At 41.4% G+C, this 20,341-nt stretch overlaps 1 protein-coding gene across 2 annotated transcripts in view; it reads right to left on the bottom strand.

Annotated features, from left to right (window-relative positions):
• Window positions 1–261: 261 nt before the first annotated feature.
• The window catches only part of OLAH (oleoyl-ACP hydrolase), a 59,184-nt gene continuing 39,104 nt past the window's right edge, over window positions 262–20,341 (bottom strand). For both annotated transcript variants that reach the window (XM_033209567.1, XM_033209566.1), the window contains exons 4-8: window positions 12,498–12,636; window positions 9,664–9,763; window positions 8,406–8,575; window positions 2,029–2,111; window positions 262–1,060 (exon numbers count right to left, since the gene is read on the bottom strand). In XM_033209567.1, the coding sequence (XP_033065458.1) occupies window positions 918–1,060; window positions 2,029–2,111; window positions 8,406–8,575; window positions 9,664–9,763; window positions 12,498–12,636 (635 nt within the window). In that variant the 3' untranslated portion in view covers window positions 262–917. The remainder of the gene's footprint in view (window positions 1,061–2,028; window positions 2,112–8,405; window positions 8,576–9,663; window positions 9,764–12,497; window positions 12,637–20,341) is intronic.

Here is a 20,341-nt window from a genome sequence, read left to right on the forward strand (position 1 = left end):
ACTCTAGATTGGTTGTCCACTGGGGGGACTGGACCCAGGTCCCAGCCAGTCATGCCAGGGTGGCAGAGACCCCCCCCCAAGCAAGTGGTGTAGAAGAAACTCCTTAGAGGACTGGGGTATAAGCATTCTGAGGACGTGCCTGTACAGGTGACAATAATTATTTAGGGCTATCTTCTTTAAAGAAAGCAGTAGATTACATTTTCTTACTATATGGGGCTATTCTACATTTGAAAAAATGAGACCAAGCTTTGAGCCATGGTGTGTTGTTGAAACAATCATTTACTTCAAGCATTTCCCCTGTTAATCATCTTCACCATTAAATTAACTGAAGGAAAAAATTGATAATTTACCAGTCATGAATTTTGTGGACAAACTTCCCATAAAGGAGAATCAAGTGAGATTTTAATATGAAGATAAAAGACTCTGCCAGAAGTATTCTTTTTTTTTTGAGCCGGAGTCTTGCTCTATCACCCAGGCTGGAGTGCAGTGGTGTAATCTCGGCTCACTGCAACCTCCACCTCCCTGGTTCAAGCGATTCTCCTGCCTCAGCCTCCTGAGTAGCTGGGATTACAGGAGCTGGCCACCATACCTGGCTATTGTTTGTATTTTTAGTAGAGAGGGGGTTTCAGCATGTTGGTCAGGCTGGCCTCGAACTCCTGACCTCATGATCTGCCTGCCTCAACATGCAGATCATGAGCCATCATGCCTGGCCTGCCATGAGCCATCACACCTGGCCTGCCAGAAGTATTCTTTACTGGCTTGACCTTTGTCTCAAGATACATAAATATATTGATGTAATGAATCTTCCTGACGGTAGAAATGTGTAATTTCCAATCTGAATAAAACTAAGCTACAGCTGAATAATTGAAAAGAGTATCATATTACTTTGATTATTTTAAAAGTGAAAGGAAAAATATCTAAAAATTGACAAGCGATGATACTTCTAGACACTTGATTATGTAGTTCTTGATTAATCTCTCATTGGCAGGATCCAGAAGATAAAAGTGATCCCCTGGAAGCTGGTGAATGTTAGTATTTCCACTGGTCACATCTTTCCAGGCTGAAAATAAACAAGATTATATTCAATAACAACCCCAACAGCAACTAAAGATTCACTTCAAGACATTATTTCTTTAAGAGCTGACACCCTGGAGTACAGTTACTTTCAAAGCCTTATGTTCCAGGTGACAAAGCAGGAGCATTGCCATCTTGGCCAAGCCCCTCCTTCTAAAGTTTACCTTAATCAAAAACCACCTAAATCCAAAGGGCATCAGTCTAATGGCTGAGGTCACCATAACCATAAACCACAGATAACATCTCCAACCAGAAATGTTCCAAACTCCTCCCCAACCAGAGACATGTTAGTCCCAAGATAACCCCCCTCCGGCCAGGAAGACGACAGCCTCGAGATAACCCTGCTTCTGACCGCCAGAAAGATGTCTGCCCCAAGATAACCTCCCCTCCTCCCAGAGACATTTCAACCCCACCATAAAACTTCTCCCTCACACAGAACATTCCAAGCTTGTAATAAGCCCCTCACCCTAAAACCAGTGTACTCTTCATCTGTAAGAGAAAGTGCTCCTGACTGAAATCGGCCAGGAACCCCTCTCAGGTTTTATCCTAAGAAAACCTGTCTTTGAGTGTTAAGCTGTGTTTCATGTATCTTTTATCTTTCTTTAACTTTTATACTAGGTGTCCTGCATTTTTTATTTCTTTGAGACCTATCAGTATACAGCAGTTCCCTCATTTTACATAAGACCAACATCTCTCCTTTTATACTAAATACAACTTCAACTAATTTTTTACTCATTGCAGTAACTGCTAGTTGACATTGGTCAAAAACCATCGAACATAAATATATACACCTACTATGTAACCACAAAAATTAAAAATAAAAAAAATTTAAAAGCTGGCCTGGCGGAGGTTGCAATGAGCTGAGATTGTGCCATTGCACTCCAGCCTGGGTGACAGGTTAAAGTCATCAAACATATATTTCAATACAATACCCGAGACTAAAAATAATTTCACCTTCTATGTCCTTTGCTATGTCTTCAGATCCAACAAAACATGTTAAGTCACAAGAAAGAACACCCTTAGATGGTATGTTAGAGCTGTAAACATAAAAGAGCTGGTTAGTAATTGTTCAAAATCCATATCCCAGAATCTTTTCCTGTTCCTAACGTCAATGAAACCTGGGGTGGGTTCACTTCTTTTCTTTGGCTACTTCTAGCAGTGTAAAACATTTTTCATCAATGGCACTTCTACCTATCAAAGCCTGCCTGAGACTCAGTGTGGAGACTAATTTCCAATATCTAACTTCTAGGATGTGACAAATGGCAGCAGGATGGCACTGGGGCACACAGTTCAACTCAAGGTAAGGCTGGTGGAGCCAGTCCTTTAAACTATCATCAGAAACAAAGACCTCTTGGTAACTCTCAGCTCTCCTTGGCCCAGCAGAGGGTTGCTCTGCACAGAACCTCACAACAGCAGCAAACATGTTTATTGAGTCAGAGGCTCAGTGCTGCGCTAGACACTAGGGGCACGTGGAGAAACAAACACAGTCCCTTCCCTCCTGCAGCTGAGAGACTGGCTGGGAGACAGACATTACAGAAGCAATCATTCAACTAGAGAGAGATGGAAGGTGCTACCAAGTCCAGGGGATGGAGAACTCTTGGCAGGAGGCTGGAGGTGGGGATAGGATCAAGGCAGGTCTCCTGGGGAAGGGGAGAGGATCTGAAACCTGAATGAATAGAAAAGAACCAGTCAAAGGGCAAAGAGCCAGCAGAAAAAGAGGGAAGAGAAAGATAACAAATTAATGGCTAGGTCAGGTGTGATGGCTCGTGCCATAATCCCAGCACTTTGGGAGGGCAAGGCGGGAGGATCGCTTAAGACCAGGAGTTTGAGACCAGCCTGGGTAACATGCTAAGACCCCATTTCTACTACACAAAAAAATTAGCCAGGTGTGGCCATGTACTTGTAGTTCCAGCTACTTGGGAGGCTGAGGTGAGAGGATCACTTGAGCCCAGGAGGTCAAGGCTGCAGTGACCTGTGATTGCACCATTGCACTCCAGCCTGAGCAACAGAGTAAGACCCTGTCTTAAAAAAAAAAAAAAAAAAAGGCCAGGCGTGGTGGTTCACGCTTGCAATCCCAGCACTTTGGGAGGCCAAGATGGGTGGATCACCTGAGGTCAAGAGTTCAAGACCAGCCTGACCAACATGGAGAAACCCCGTCTCTACTAAAAATACAAAACTAGCTGGACATGATGGTGCATGCCTGTAATCCCAGCTACTCAGTAGGCAGAGGCAGGAGAATCCCTTGAACCCCGAAGGCAGAGGTTGCGGTGAGCCGAGATCGCACCACTGCACTCCAGCCTAGGCAACAAGAGCGAAACTCCCTCTCAAAAAACAAAACAAAACAAAACAACAACAACAACAAAGGCTAATTTTCAGAGAACAAAGTGGAGTATTGGGACAAATTAAGGTATAAGAGGTATGCAGGTATAAGTCTAGGCTACATAAAGGAATTTGGTTGTCCTAAGAGTGAAGGGAAGTCACCAAAAAGATCAAACAAGGTACACCATGATCAAACTGGACTTTTATCCTCTGGATAGAGTGTGGGTAATGGATCAGAGCGGGACCAAGTGTATGTGATAGGTCCACGGGAGTGGGTCTTGCAATCATCCCGGCAAGGATTAGCTCATGCCCAGAATGTAAAAAAGCAGCAGCACCCCACACCCACACCCCATCCTAACAATGAGAAAAAAAAAAATGAAAAACAGAAAAACTACAGCATCATGACTTGTGAACTCAACAGAGAGCTGTGTTTGCGAGGCAAGCTAGAAATCAAATTCCAAGAAGGACAGATTCCCACTACAGAGAGATGGGGCCGGTAGACAAGGTCAGGTGGCACAATGTCCAGGCAGAAGAGGTATCTGCTGTACATGTGGTAAGACTCAAATTAGCCGAAATTTTAAAGTGTTGGAGACCCAGTGAGAATGGTGTGTTAGATGGAGTTCATACAGACTCACAGCCTCTTTTGTCTTTTTTTTTTTTCTTTTTTTTTAGATGGAGTCTCGCTCTATTGCCCAGGCTTGAGTGCAATGGCGTGATCTCAGCTCACCGCAACCTCTGTCTCCTGGGTTCAAGCGATTCTCCTGCCTCAGCCTCTTGGGTAGCTGAGATTACAGGTGTCTGCCACCATACCCAGCTAATTTTGTATTTTTAGTAGAGACGGGGTTTCACTGTGTTGACCAGGCTGGTCGCGAACTCCTGACCTCAAGTGATCTGTCCGCCTCAGCCTCTGAAAGTGCTGGGATTCCAGGTATGAGCCACCATGCCCAGCCATGCAGCCTCTTTTCCATGGGCCTTCACTAGGAGTTGACGAGAAAAATTAGGAGTGAGGCAAGAGGCTAGAGAGACACCTCCACAGTGCAGTTAGTTAGTTGTGGCAGTTGGACTGGCACTAGACTGCCACCTGACCAGGTCTGCTCTCATTGTAAGCAGAAGCCTTAAGCTGCTGGAGGAGGGGCATGAAACCCTCTCACCCAGGGTGCAGGTGAAGCCCTGTGGCTGCAGCGGGGGGAGGATAAAAGCATAAGCCCTGACCCCTGAGGAAGGGATGGGAAACAATTCTACACCAAAACCAAGCAGAGTTCTGCTGCTTGTAGGACGGGGCAGGAATCTTCCACCAAGGCAACCACAGATACAAGGCAAAAATGTGTTTGCAAGAGAGAAGGAGCAGGCATGCGGAGAAAGCCCCACTCACAGAGGCCAGGCATCGGGGTGGAGGGCACCTAGAACTCATGCTTCAGACTATCTAGGATGTCCAGGAACTCCCTGTGTTACCCACAGGCTAACATACATTGAGTAACAAGCAACAGCTGTCTACACTGGGGAGGGCAACAGGAGGAAGAGAGGCTGTTCTGTGAGTCACGGGGAACACTGAACGCCAAAGGTAGAGCAGGACCGCTGAGAAAAATTCTGCGACAACTGCATCCCACACCAGACACATAGTAATTATACAAGAGAATTTGAGAGCTGGTGGTGCACTGAAGGTGATCACAGCAACAACAAAACCCTACCCAGCTCAAGCCCAGTCTAGACTAACTCAACTCCCCACACTAATGGCCTGTCAAAAAGGAGACATGTGCTCAAATTTAGGTGTAAAACATTACCTTCAGTCTCTACTGTTTTTATGCATGATAACTGGGTTTTGATTTTATAAAATTATCACCGGGCATGGTGGCTCATGCCTGTCATCCCAGCACTTTGGTAGGCCGAGGTGGGTGGATCACCTGAGATCAGGATTTCGAGACCAGCCTGGCCAATACGATGAAACCCCGTCTCTACTAAGAATACAAAAACTTAGCTGGGCGTGGTGGCAAGTGCCTGTAATCCCAGCTACTCCGGAGGCTGAGGCAGGAGAATTGCTTGAACCCAGGAGGTGGAGGTTGCAGTGAACGGAGATTGCGCCATTGCACTCGAGCCTGGGCAATAAGAGCAAAACTCCACCTCAAAAAATAATAATTATTATTATTATCAGACACATAAGAAACCAAGAAATAACCCATTGTTGACAGGCAAAGCAGTCAAAAGAATCAGACGCAGATAAGACCCAGATGTTGGAACTCGCATACAGGGACTTTAAAATACGTATGATTAATTTGTCAACAGATTTAGTGGAAAAGGTGGGTAACATTCATGAACACATGGGGAATTTCATTAGAAAGGTGAAAACCAGAAGAGAGTCAAATGGAATTTGTAGAAATAACAGAAATGAAGAAGTCCTTTGACAGGCTCATCAGTAGACTTGATACAGCTGAAGAAAGTCAGCGACCTTGAAGACAGGCGGAGGAAATTCTTCACACTGAAACACAAAGGAAACTTTTTAAAAAAAGAGACAAAACAGAACTTGCAAGAGATTTGGGACAATATCAATTATGAAACACCCTAGTATATCTGGCATCAGGATCCCAGAGGAGGAACAGTAACAATTGTCCCAAGCAAGAGAGGAGGACAGCTTATATGAGTTGAAGTAGTCACAGCTTCTGATACTTCTTGGCTGACAATGTCCATTTCGGCCACCAGCTCTGAGCTTTGGTGGTAATGATGGGGGAAGAGAACTGGAAAAACTCTGATTTCATTTGTATTGGAAAAAGCTGGGACATGACGAGGACCGACTGAAAAGGAGAAGGAGCAAAGGGCAAGATTGGAAGAGTTTTTGAAATTTGGAGAGAGGAAGTTAAAAGTTGTGAGTAACTGCTGCAATTTGACTCACTGGAGAAAGGGTGAGAATGTCAACATTTTCTACATTCTATAAGTGGAATGTCCCTGTGAATGATTTCTGTTAATGTTTTATTTGTGGTGTTTGGGAGCTTTCTTTGGAGTGAAAAAACTCACTGGTTGTTTTTTGGTTGCGTTTTGTTTTTTAAAAATAGCTCGTGGTTTGTTGTGTGCCAGACCCTCCCCTCTACCAAGCAGTTAATTCTCACACACCACCTTGAAGAGTTGCTATTCTTATCCCTTCTTTGACAGATGAGAAACAAACTGTTAAAGAAACTTGCTCAGATTCTCGTAGTAAGACACAGGGTTTCAGTCTGCTAAGCGGACTTTAAAGATGGCATGTTTCACTATTGTGCAAGTCTTAATTATTAAAAGCCAGCTTGCCGGGCGCGGTGGCTCACACCAGTAATCCCAGCACTTTGGGAGGCCAAGGTGGGTGGATCACGAGGTCAGGAGATCAAGACCATCCTGGCCAACATGGTGAAACCCCCGTCTCTACTAAAAATACAAAAGTTAGCTGGGTATGGTGGTCTGCGCCTGTAGTCTCAGCTACTCGGGAGGCTGAGGCAGGAGAATCCCTTGAACGGGGTAGGCAGAGATTGCAGTGAGCCGAGATTGTGCCACTGCACTCCAGCTTGGGTGACAAAGCAAGACTCTGCCTCAAAAAAAAAAAAAAAAAGCCAGCTTTTGCATCAGTGATTGCACTGAATGTCCATAGTGATTTGGATTACTTCTCAGTTTTTTTCAATTTTGTTTTAAATTCACAAATAAAATTGTATAAATTGGTGAGGTACAATGTGATATTCTGATATAACTATACATTATGGAATGATTAAGTCAAGCAAATTAACATATCCATCACCTCATATACTTAAACTTTTTAAAATGATGCGCACATGTAAAATCTACTTTCTTAGCAATTTTGAAATATACATGTGTAGTCACCATGCTGTGCAGTAGATCTCAAACACGTATTCCTGGCCGAGCGCAGTGGCTCACGCCTATAATCCCAACACTTTGGGAGGCTGAGGTGGGTGGAGCACCTCAGGTCAGGAGTTTGAGACCAGCCTGGCCTAGATGGTGAAAACCTGCCTCTACTAAAAATGCAAAATTAGCTGTATGTAGTGGCAGGTGCCTGTAATTCCATCTACTCAGGAGGCAGGAGAATTGCTTGAACCTGGGAGACAGAGGTTGCAGTGAGCCAAGATCACACCATTGCACTCCAGCTTGGGTGACAGAGTGAGATTCCATTTCAAAACAAATAAATAAAATAAAATAAAATAAAAAAGATTATTGGGGAAGGATATACAGAGTATCAGGACTTCAGTTCTATCAGAAGAATCAAGTGTCTATACAGACATCCCATGAGACAAGGGAATGGAGAGATATTCATAGAACTTAATGAGTTCTGGAACAAAATTTACAAAAAATCAAACCCAGATTATTTCTCCCCACTGGTTTGCCTCCACACTTAAAATAACTAACAATCTATTTCTGCTGACCCTTCCAAGAAAATGAAAATGCTTTTGCATTAATTTACTCAAAAAATATTTACTATGTTATTATGTGATAAAATATGCATGTCTAATCATATATTTTCTAAAGAAAAATACAAGCTAGACATTTTTTTTTTTTTGACATGGAGTCTTGCTCTGCCCAGGCTGGAGGGCAGTAGTATGATGTTGGCTCACTGCAACCTCCGCCTCTTGGCTTCAAGTGATTCTCCTGCCTCAGCCTCCCAAGTAGCTGGGATTACAGGTGTGCACCACCATGTCCAGCTAAGTTTTTATTTTTGGTGGAGATGGGGTTTTGCCATGTTGGCCAGCCTTGTCTTGAACTCCTGGCCTTAATTGATCCACGAGCCTTGGTCTCCCAAAGTGCTGGAATTACAGGCATGAGTCACTGTGCCTGGCCATGCTGGACATCTTTCATAGATACAATTTCTGTGCCTAGGCTCCATTATAAACCAGTATACATACCATAGGTGGCCCCAAAGGAAATGAAACCAAACTCTTAGAATTTTGTCTTCCCACATAAGCAAACTCAGAGCACTGCCAATCTATGTTTTTCTACAAGTAATTGTACTAAAAAAAGAAAGAAAAAAGCCTGTCTCTGTTACTTACGTGCAACTACTGATAAGGTTCACATCTGCCCTTATCATGGGACTATATTGTTGCACAAATTCCTTGTCTTCAACAAAATGCTTGGGGGTGCCTCCAAATTCCGTAAGGTAATGACTAATTTGTTCTTCTGACAATTCATCTTCTTTGGGAATGCGAGACCAGGCCTTTGACTTGAAACATGAACAACAACACAGGCCTGATATTTCATATAACACACTTGGTTCATAAACTGAAAACTGTTGATCTAAGGGAAAAGTCATTAAACCAAGGCTGGGAAGGAGACTGCTTTATCTACAGGCTTCAGGAAAGAACTATGTCGTTTTGAAAGCAGGGAGAAGGTTCATCAGTAATAACTGCAGCATCATAATGCCATCAAAATGGCTTTGTAGATTTAGAATCCTGGGACAGGCAGGATCTTTCTCCAGATGAAGTGGGGAAGACCAAAGAGGTAGGAGGAAGAGCAGCAGGAGCAACAGCACCAAGTTTAAAAAGCCATGGTAGTTCTAAGAACTTGACATCACTGTCCCCTTTTAAAATTTCAACGAGTCTTTCCTGGTTCTGATGCAGTTACTTTGCTCAAAGTTGGTTACGTTCCCAGCTGACCCAGAATGAAGGAAAAAGCACTATGGTCAGCATTAGCTCAGAGATGGCAGGAATAGTACCAGTAGGGAACAGTTGAAGTGCATTTCAGGGAAACAGAGCGAGAATGATATTGAAAGAGATTTAAGGGACTTTTCAACAGCAAGTATTAGGTTGGTGCAAAATCAATTATGGTTTTTGCCATTGAAAGTAATGGCAGGACGGGCGTGGTGGCTCACACCTGTAATCCCAGCACTTTGGGAGGCTGAGGCAGGTGGATCACCTGAGGTCAGGAGTTCAAGACCAGCCTGGCCAACATGGTGAAACCCCATCTCTACTAAAAATACAAAATTAGCCAGTTGTGGTGGCACACGCCTGTAGTCCCAGCTACTCGGGAGGCTGATACAGGAGAATCGTTTGAACCCAGGAGGCAGAGGTTGCGGTGAGCCAAGATCGTGCCACTGCACTCTAGCCTGGACAGCAGAGTGAGACTCTATCTCAAAAAAGAAAAAGAAAGTAGTGGCAAAAACCTCAATTGCTTTTGTACCAACCTAATAGTATCCCTACCATCATCATCATACTGGACCAGAATTCACCAGATAGGGAAATAATGGCTTAATTTTTATCCCCATTTCCCTGCTCTTCACTGCCCTTCCTAGGAAAAAGCTAAATTACTTACATGTATAGGAGTTGCACTTGACAAAAATAAATGCAGTGGTTCTGGTTTATTGTTTTCTTTTAAGTGTAGTGCAGTCCTAAAAGCAATGTAGGATCCCATACTAAATTCAGGAAAGAAAAACATGACAAGAACTGTTAAGCAAAACTCATGATGATCCACAGAAAGTCAATAGGAACAGTATCATAAACACAACAATGATCATGTAACAGTTGAAAGAAAAGCGTGAGTTGATTAAGAAGTCTATCTTTTCAGTGATTTATATCAGCATAAAAAGTGTTTCAAAGACAGCCTAGATAATTCACTCTAAGATTTAGTACTGATTTCCACAGTGTCTTCAAATTAATTTAAATTTCCTTTTCTTCCTTAAAGATGTGTATCACTATGCCTTTGTTAGCGTATATCCGCAGTGCTCAAAATATGGTTTAGGGACCCCTGGAAATTCCTGAGATCCTAATGGATGGTCCATGAGGTCAAAGCTATTTTCAGGATAAATACTAAAATGTTATTTGCCTTTTTTACTCTAATGCATACACAGTGGAGTTTTCCAGAAGCTATATAACATGATATAGCAACAGTTTGAATGCAGAGACAGAAATGAGAATCCATCTGCTTTCTATTGTGTCAGACATTAAACAGATTTGCAAAAGTATAAAATGATGCCACTCTTCTCACCTTCTCACATGTTTTTGGAAAATATAGTCTTTTTCATAAAAATGTATTATTTATGTCCATGTAATGTAGGTTTGTTAATGTTATTTTTAGATAAGTTAATAAATATCTTTAAATTTTCTTAGTTTTTCCTTCCAGTATGATAAATATTGCCAGATATATCACATAAAAACAAAAGCTCTTTGAGTTCCTCAATGCATCTTAAAAGTATAAAGGGGTACTGGGGCTGAAAATGTTTGTGAACTACTATTGATATTATGTAAATACATTTGGTAGACAAAACTGCCAGAGGTTGCTTATTTGTAAATTGCATATGTTTATATTTTATGAAAGAAAGGGAAACTCAGCACCATGTTCATTGCATATGGAGTGTAAAGTGCAGGTAATTTGGAAATATATATCAAGAACTTTTACAGGTTGGATGCAGTGTCTCCCGTCTGTAATCCCAGCATTTTGAGAGGCGGAGGTAGGTAGATCACTTGGGCCCAGGAGTTGCAGACCAGCCTGGGCAACATGGTGAAACCCCATCTCTATAAAACATCAATGATAAGAAATTAGCAGGGCATGGTTGCGTGCTCCTGTAGTCCCAACTACTTGGGAGGCTGAGATGGAAGAATCACTTGAGCCTGGGAGACAGAGGCTGCAGTGAGCCATGATCGCACCACTGCCCTCCAGCCTGGGTGACAGAGCAAGACCCTGTCTCGAAAAGAACTTTAAGAATGTGCATATTATTTAACGTAAATTCTGAGAATTTATCCTAAAAAACTGATAGGAGATGTATACTAAATTTTCTATAAGAATGTTCATTGGGCTGGGTACGGTAGCTCACGCCTGTAATCCCAACACTTGAGCAGGCCAAGGCAAGTGGATCACTTGAAGTCAACAGTTTGAGACCAGCCTGCCCAATATGGTGAAACCCCAACTCCATTAAAAATACAAAAATTAGCCAGGTATGGTGGTGTGTGCCTGTAATCCCAGCTATTTGAGAGGCTGAGGTGGGAGGATTGCTTGAATCCATGAGGTGTAGGTTGCAATGAGCTGAGATCATGATATTGCACTCCAGCCTGGGTGACAGAGTGAGATTCTGTCTCAAAAAAAAAAAAAAGAATGTTCACTGAACTATTGTTTATAACAGAAAAAGATAGAAATACCTCATATCCACAAAAGGAGGTTAATCAAGCAAATCAGGAAGCAATGTATACTTACAGGATGTGAAAGATATTTATAGCAATAATATAAATATATTTAATTTAATATTACTATAATATAAATGTAGCAATAAATATCTTTCACATCCTGTGAGTATACTTTTTTTTTTTTTTTTTTTGAGACAGAGTCTCGCTCTGTCGCCCAGGCTGGAGTGCAGTGGCCGGATCTCAGCTCACTGCAAGCTCCGCCTCCCGGGTTCACACCATTTTCCTGCCTCAGCCTCCCCAGTAGCTGGGACTACAGGCGCCCGCCACCACGCCTGGCTAATTTTTTGGAGTATACATTGTTTTTAAGTGAAAACGATCAAGTAAATATATAAAACCAGACCCCATTGTGGAAAAATACTAAGTAACCACATCAGAATTTTAAAGCATTCTTATCTGGGTAGGAGGATGATGGGTACTTTTTATTTTTTAATTTTTGCTTGACTATATTTGTAAATCTTATGTGAGATAATAGCCAAAATTTATTGAGACCTTACTATATACCAATTTATTTAAGATCATTATTCATTTAAGCCTCACAAGTGGGAACTGTTGTTATTGTACTCTTATAGAAAAAGAAACTAACTCAGAAGCCTAAGAAATTTTTGCAAGTTCATACAACTGATAAAGATAGCCAGAACCCCAGGGTCTCTGACTTAACCTGAAAATTATACAATGTAGCTTAAGAAACATATACTTTGCATAGTTTCTTATTTCAAAAATAAATAGAATGTAAGCTGCTGTTAAAGTTTTGGTTTAACAAGTGTTGACTTTATTTGCCTAAAAGGAAAAAAAATAGGAATACTTACCATACAACTGGTGAATTGTAAAAGTTTTTATGGTCATAATTACCCAACATACTGTCTAGCCAATAAAAAGGTATGCATCTTACAAAACACAAAGAACAACATTAACCACAAACTTAAGATAGAAGGAACTCCCCTGAAATCTTTTAAAATGGATATCAAATACCTGTGGCCAAAAAATGCAAATTGTTTGTCCTGGATGACTGGCTGCAGAGCACAAACAACTTCATCAACTAACTGGGAGATGTCATTTGCAAAAGGTTCTTCAATTCGGCTTTCTCTTCCAGGAAGCCTTAAGGAGTGCACTGGAGATGGAGAATCACAAGTGAACATGTACAGACACTTGATGAGATATTGTGATGTTATAAAAGGGCTCATATTTACCTGATGGAAAAAATTTCAAGGAAATGAATGATAACAATTAAGTGCAGCGAGGTAAAAGTTTTACAATGTGCTGATAATAAAAGCAAGAGCATAAAATATAGCAGACTAAGTATCTGCTCACAATAAGATAAAGGGAACACCTAGAAGAAAAAGAAAGAAAAAAGGAATTGAAAATTCCACTGATGATCATGTGCTGATGAAATGCTTACCCCAACAACCATTACCTATATCAGGAAAATAAAACATCAGGTTTCAGGGGTGACCTAGACAGTCAGGAGATAAGGCACTGGAAAACATTAAATTTGAGAGTTAGAACTGAGTCCTTTACACAAAGCCAAGAAACCCTAAATTCTAGACCCTCTGTGAAAAAGGTGGACTACAAATAAAGTATTTATTTTCCAAATGGCAAAGGAGAAAAGAACTTTCTGATTTTGCCTTGGCTCTGGATGGAGGAAAAAGTCTGCCCTTGCCTTTTTTTAACCAAAGCCTTGTGTTTATGCAAATTTGAAGTTTATTTATGTTACCTTGGTAGACTGGAGTGCAGGTAACATAAATAAACTTCAAACTTATAGAAAGTGAAGCTGCAAAAATAACTTGAAGTGATTCTGGGCTAGCAGCACTTCAGGATGCCTAACAGAAACGACGACAAGTCGCCTCCTAATGAATACACAACACAAGCATCTCCAGGATCAAACATCAAGCTCATCCCAAATAACTTATTGGCTTGCTTGCTAGAGCAAAATCTAACACACCGTAAAGGAATACAACAAACTCCAGGACCCAACAAAGTAAAACTGACAATGTCTAACATATAATCAAAACTCACCAGACATGCCAAAAAGCTGGAAGATATGACCCATAACAGGTCCAGGGGGAGCATCAAACATAAGAAACAGACAAGAAATAACAAACAATGGAGTCAGCAGACAAGGACCTTAAACAGTTATTAAATACGAATGTGCTCAATAATGTAAATGAAAATATGAACATGATAAGAACAGAAACTAAAGATTTTTCAAAGACCAAAATGGAACTTGTAGAGATGTAAAATATATGTAAAAATGTTTAAAAACACCAGACAGGATTAACAGCAGACTACACACCAAGAAGAAAAGATCAGTGAACTTAAACATAGAAAAAGAAACTATCCACAATTAAGCATGTTGGCTGGGCATAGTGGCTCACACCTGCAATCCCAGCACTTTGGCAGGCCGAGGCGGGCAGATCACTTGAAGTCAGGAGTTCAGGACCAACCTGGCCAACAGGGTGAAACCCCATCTCTACTAAAAATACAAACATTGGCTGGGCGTGGTGGGCACCTGTAGTCCCAGCTACTTGGGAGGTGGAGGCAGGAAAATCACTTGAGCCTAGGAGGCGGAGGTTGCAGCGAGCCAAGATCACACCACTGCATTCCAGCCTGGATGACAGAGTGAGACTCTGTCTTCAAAATTAAAAAAAGAAAATGAAGTGTGGAAAGAACATGACAAAATAAATGCACAGCTGATGAGTATACCATGGTACCTATAAATCAATGTAACATAGGTGTAATTGGAGTCCCAGAAGGAGAGAAGAGAAGAGGGAAACAGAAAAAATTTGAAAAAAATGGTGGCTGAATATTTCAAAATTTGAAACTTACAAAGTTATAGATCCAAGAAGTTCAAGGAAACTCAAGCAGAATAAACAATGAAAACCACACCAAGGCTTGTCCATCAAATTGCTAAAAACACTTGATAAAAAGATGATCTTTAAAAGCAGCCACAGAAGAGAGACATAGATACAAAGGTAATGACAAAACATTTCTTATTTATTTATTTATTTATTTGAGATGGAGTCTCACCTTATTGCTTAGGTTGGAGTGTCGTGGTGCAATCCTGGCTCACTACAACCTCTGCCTTCCAGATTCAAGTGATTCTCCTGCCTCAGCCTCCCAAGTAACTGGGAATACAGGTACATGCCACCACACCCGGGTAATTTTTGTATTTTTATTAGAGACGGGGTTTCACCATGTTGGCCAGGCTGGTCTCAAACTCCTGACCTCAAGTGATCTGCCCGTCCTGGCCTCCCAAAGTGCTAAGATTACAGACATGAGCCACAGTGCCCAGGCCATGACAGCACATTTCTTGTTAGAAATTGTGCAAGCCTGCCAGGTGCGGTGGCTCATGTCTGTCATCCCAGCACTTTGTTGAGGCCAAGGCTGAAAGTGCTTGAGTTTGAGACAGCCTGGGTAATGAATTGAGACCTTATCTCTATAAAAAAAAGATTTAAAAATATTAGCTGAGTGTGGTGGTGCACATCTGTAGTCCCAGCTACTTGGGAGACTGAGGCAGGAGGACTGCTTGAACCTGGGAGGTGAGGCTACATTGAGCCATGATTGTGCCACTGCATTCAAGCTGAGAGACAGAATGAGATGTATGGATGGGTGGACAGAAGGAAGGAAGGAAGGAAGGAAGGAAGGAAGGGAGGGAGGGAGGGAGGGAGGGAAGGAGGGAGGGAGGGAGGGAAAGAGGGAAGGGAAGGGAGGGATTGAGGAAGGGAAGGAGGGAAGGAAGGGAAGGAGAGAGGGAGGGAGGGAAGGAAGGGAAGAAGGGAAGGACAGAGGGAGGGAGGGAAGGAGGGGGTGGGAGGGAAATTGGGCAAGCCAGAGAACAATACTAGGGGGTAGGAAGGGAGGGAACAACTGTCAACCTGCCATTCCATATCCTGTGACAATATCTTTCAAAAGTGGAAGTTAAAGACTTTTTAGACACATAAAACCCACGAGAATTCAATGCCAGCAGACTTGCACTAAAATAAATATTAAAGGAACTTCTTCAGGTAGAATAAAAATAATGTCAGATGAAAATCTGGATCTACTTTAACAAAGGTAATCATGTAAATATATATAAAAGATTATTTTTTATCATTTTGGTTTTTCCCCACACACTCAGAAGTTCTTACTAAACATTTTTTTTCACTTTAAAATCACTAAAAAAGGCAGCTGACTGCTCTCCACAAAATTGATAAGTAGGAAAGTGTTTTATAAAAGTAGCACAAAGGTCAAGAGAGAGGAATGGAGTAACACTCTTATAAGGTTCTTTCGTTAAAAATGAACTGGTTTAATCAAATTTGAAAGTAGACTGTGATCATTTAAAGATGTATTTTGGAAGGCTAAGTGCAGTGGCTCATGCCTATAATTCCAGCACTTTGGGAGGCCAAGGTGGGAGGATCGCTTTGGCTCAGGAGTCCAAGACCAGCCTAAGCAACATAGGGAGATCCCGACTGTACGAGAAACTTAAAAAGTAAAAATTAACCAAGCTTGGTGACACATTCCTATAGTCCCAGCTACTCAAGAGGCTGAAGCAGGCCAGAAACAAAAAATGACAAAATATTGTTAAATCTAAACAATACTTTTTAAACTGGAGCAATAGCTCTCACTCACGGATCAGAGGACTCAATATTGTTATGATGTCAGTTTTCCCAAAATGGATCTATAACTTCACGGCAATCCCAAACAAAATCTCAGCAAATTGATAATCTGATTTTCAAAGCTGTATGGAAATGCAAAGGACTTAAAACATCCAAAACAACATTCAGAAAGAAGAACAAAGCTGGAGAACTTATGCTACTTGACATCCAAGGCTTATTATAAGGCCACAGTAATGAAGATAGTATACTTTTGGAGTAAACATAGACGTATAGATCAGTGGAGTAGAGAATCCATAAACAGACCTACACATGGACTTCCAGATATTCATGGTTTCCATGAAGGCATCAAGGAAACATCCCAATTACCCTGAGACTGCCCTGCTGCTGGAATGAAGACACTGTGTTTCTGGTATCATATGAGGCAAGTGCACGGATGGGACAGAATAGAGAACCCGGGCCAGGCACGGTGGCTCATGCCCATAATCCCGGCACTTTGGGAGGCCGAGGCAGGTGGATCACCTGAAGTCAGGAGTTTGAGTCTAGTCTGCTCAACTTGGCAAAACCATATTTCTATGAATAATACGAAAATTAACCGGGCATCGTGGTTCATGCCTGTTATCACAGTTACTCAGAAGGCTGTGGCATGAGAATCGCTTGAACCCAGGAGGCAGAGGCTGCGGTGAGCTGAGATTGCACCATTGCACTCCAGAGCGAGACTCCCATCTCAAAAAATAAATAAATAGCCCAGAAATAGATCCACATACATGTGAAAACTCAATTTATAATTCAACTGACACTTAAAACCAGTGGCAGAATGTATAGACCTCTCAGTAGGCATTGCCAAGCCAACTGGCTATTCATGTGGTATAAGTAAACTTGGATATCTAGCTCACACTATATACAAAAGACTGGCTCAAATATGACAAAAATCTTTAGAATTCATAGAAGAAAAATAGGCAAATAACTGACTTGGGGTTAGGATATAGGGTTAGGTTAGGTTTGCTTTTAAAGGAAGCCATAAAAAGCATAAAATTTAAAAGAGTAATAAGCTTGATTATATTAAAATTTAAAGCTTCTGTGAGTCAGAAGATACCACATTGAAAAGAAAGGTGGCACAAACCAGAAGACATTTTCAACACACAAAACCTACTAAAAAAAATTAGAATCCAGAATAGACAAAGAATTTTGGCCAGGCATAGTGGCTCATGCCTATAATCCCAGCACGTGGGCAGGCTGAAGCAGGAGGATCATTTGAGCCCAGGAGTTTGAGACCAGTCTTGGCAACATAGTGAGATGCTATCTCTATTTAAAAAAAGAAAAAAAGAAAAGAAAATTAGCCAAGCATAGTAGTGTATGCCTGTAGTCCCAGCTACTCAGGAGGCTGAGGTGGGAGGATTGCTTGAGGCTGAAAAGTTAAGACTGCAATGAGCCAAGATCATGCTACTGTACTCCAGCCTGGGAACAGAGCAAGATCCTGTCAAAAGAAAAAGAAAAAGGAAGGAAGGAAAGAAAGAAGGAAGAAAGGAAAGAAAAGAATTTCTACATGTCAATGAGAAAAAGACAAGCAATCAAAATGTGAAAAAAATGTCTAATCTTACTTGTAGTAAGAGTTAATGTAAACTTAGAATAATTTCATGCACAGAGCAAAAAATTACAATGGTATTGTCAACAATATAGAGCAATAAGAATTTTCCTATACTGCTTTGGTAGTATAAATTATTATAATTCCTTTGGAGAACAATTTGACAATATTTCATGTAGTTGAAGATGTTCATACTCTACCACCCAGAAATTCCATTCCTAGATGTAGACTCTCTCGTACATGTATGTAAGAAGATATGTATAAGATGCTCATAGAAGCCCTGTTTATACAAATAGCAAAAAGATGAAAATGACCTTAATGCCTGAGAACCGAATAGATACATATATTGTGTTATAGTCACACAATGGAATACTAAAAACTAGATGAGGGAAAAGCAAGTTTCAGAGAAATGTTTACAACATGAAACATTCATATAGGCCAGATGCGGAGGCTCACACCTGTAATCCCAGCACTTTGGGAAGCTGAGGCAGGTGGATCACCTGAGGTCAGAAGTTCGAGACCAGCCTAGCCAACATGGTGAAACCCTGTCTCTACTAAAAATACAAAAATTAGCCGGGTATAGTGGCACATGCCTATAATCTCATATACTTGGGAAGCTGAGGCAGGAGAATCACTTGAACCCGGGAGGTGGAGATTGCAGTGAGCAGAGATTGTGCCGCTGCACTCCAGCCTGAGGGACAGAGTGAGACTCTGTCTCAAAAAAAAAAAAAAGTATATAAAGTTAGAAATATGAAAGATTAAACTATATCTTGCTTAACTCAGAGTTTGAGGAGGCCACAAATGGAGAGGGAGACTTCAATTATATTGGTACTGTTTTATTCTACAAGGGGAGCAGTGGACAAGGTTAAGTTTATGCTATACATTTTTATAGACCAACTATTTGAAAACGTGTTTAAAGGAGTGGCCTTTAATTGTCTATATTGAACCATCAGGTATTGATTAAAAACCTCATATAAAAGTATTTCCGATAATTTCTAAAAAGGCCTTTAGGAATTACAGGGCTCTCTTCTTCCAATGAATGGATTTTTTGTTTGAGACTTGATATCAGAGTATTGGCTACCAGCATGTAGAAAGGATGAGACTTGGAAAGCTTGAGGAATACTGAGGTATAGAGTCCTACAGAAACATGAAAATATCAAAGAACCAGAATTACAGAATCCCCAGCCACACAAACGAGGTGGTTTTTAAAACTGCACTTCAGTAGTAAGCAGCCAATCTTAGCCCCAGCAGCCAATCTTAGCCCCAGAACAGGAATGACCTGTTCTTGCTAGTCAGGAAAATCTAACACACTTCGTCGTAAACAAAGATAAATTTATCATACAGGATACAGAAAGTATAAATCAAAGTTTTTCAGCCAATGAAAACACTTTCCTCATCTCTACTAAAAAATATAAAAATTAGTCGGGCGTGGTGGCATGCGCCCGTAATCCCACCTACTTGGGAGGCTGAGACACAAGAATCACTTGAATCCTGGAGGCAGAGGTTGCAGTGACCCAAGATCACACCACTGCACTCTAGACTGGGTGACAGAGCGAGACTCTGTCTCAACAATAAACAAAGCAAAACAAAAAACACCTCACGAAGCAGAAAAAAACAGCACAACACTCCAACTTAGATGAAATTAAACCAGAAATAGTGGAAACGAAAGAACACTATAACTCAGAAATGTAAAATTCTTCACGGAAATAGACCCCCAAAAATGCACAAAGAGCTGACAGAATAGTGGACAGAAATGGATTAAAAAGACAAAAATTATTTCAAAAATGACTAAAAGTTGCCCATGACACAGTGGATGGGAAGTGCTGTATTGAATTGGATATGGAGTACAGAAAAAAGAGCTAGGAAACAAAAGTGGGACAGAGAAATCATTACTAAACAAAGTAGTAGTCACGGAAGGCAGAAGAGGTTCCAGCTTAGGAACACATGGATAGCCTCAAGAAAAGTAAACAAAATAAAACACTGGAAAATAACCAATATTTAATTCATGCAGACTTCCTGTTAGTAGCAGTGAATCCATAGTGGCTCTGCAACAACCTCAATTCTTGTAGAAGGAAGTAGAGTAGAAGGAAGAATTTGACTGAGGGGCATAAGGCAGAGTGACAGACTGAGGCAAGTTTTAGAGCAGGAGTGTAAGTTTATTAAAAATCTTAAAAAGACCGGGCGCAGTGACTCATGCCTGTAATCCCAGCACTTTGGGAGGCCAAGACGGGTGGATCACCTGAGGTCAGGAGTTTGAGACCAGCCTGGCCAACATGGTGAAATCCTGTCTCTACTAAAAATACAAAAATTAACTGGGCATGGTGGCAGGCTCCCGTAAAATCCCAGTTACCCAGGAGGGTGAGGCAGGAGAAATTGCTTGAACCCAGGAGACAGAGGTTGCGGTGAGCCGAGATTGCGCCACTGCACTTCAGCCTGGGTGACAGAGTGAGACTCCATCTCAAAAAAGAAAAAAAAAAGCTTAAGAGGATTGAGCATAGTGGCTCACGCCTACAATCCCAGCACTTTGGGAGGTTGAGGAGGGTGAATTCTTGAGCGAGTATTATGCCAGCCTAGATAACGTGGCAAAAGCCCATCTCTACAAAAACAACAACAACAACAAAAATACAAGAAAAGAAATT

Source organism: Trachypithecus francoisi, unplaced genomic scaffold, assembly GCF_009764315.1.
Source record: "Trachypithecus francoisi isolate TF-2019V2 unplaced genomic scaffold, Tfra_2.0 Lachesis_group9, whole genome shotgun sequence".
NCBI lineage: Eukaryota > Metazoa > Chordata > Mammalia > Primates > Cercopithecidae > Trachypithecus > Trachypithecus francoisi.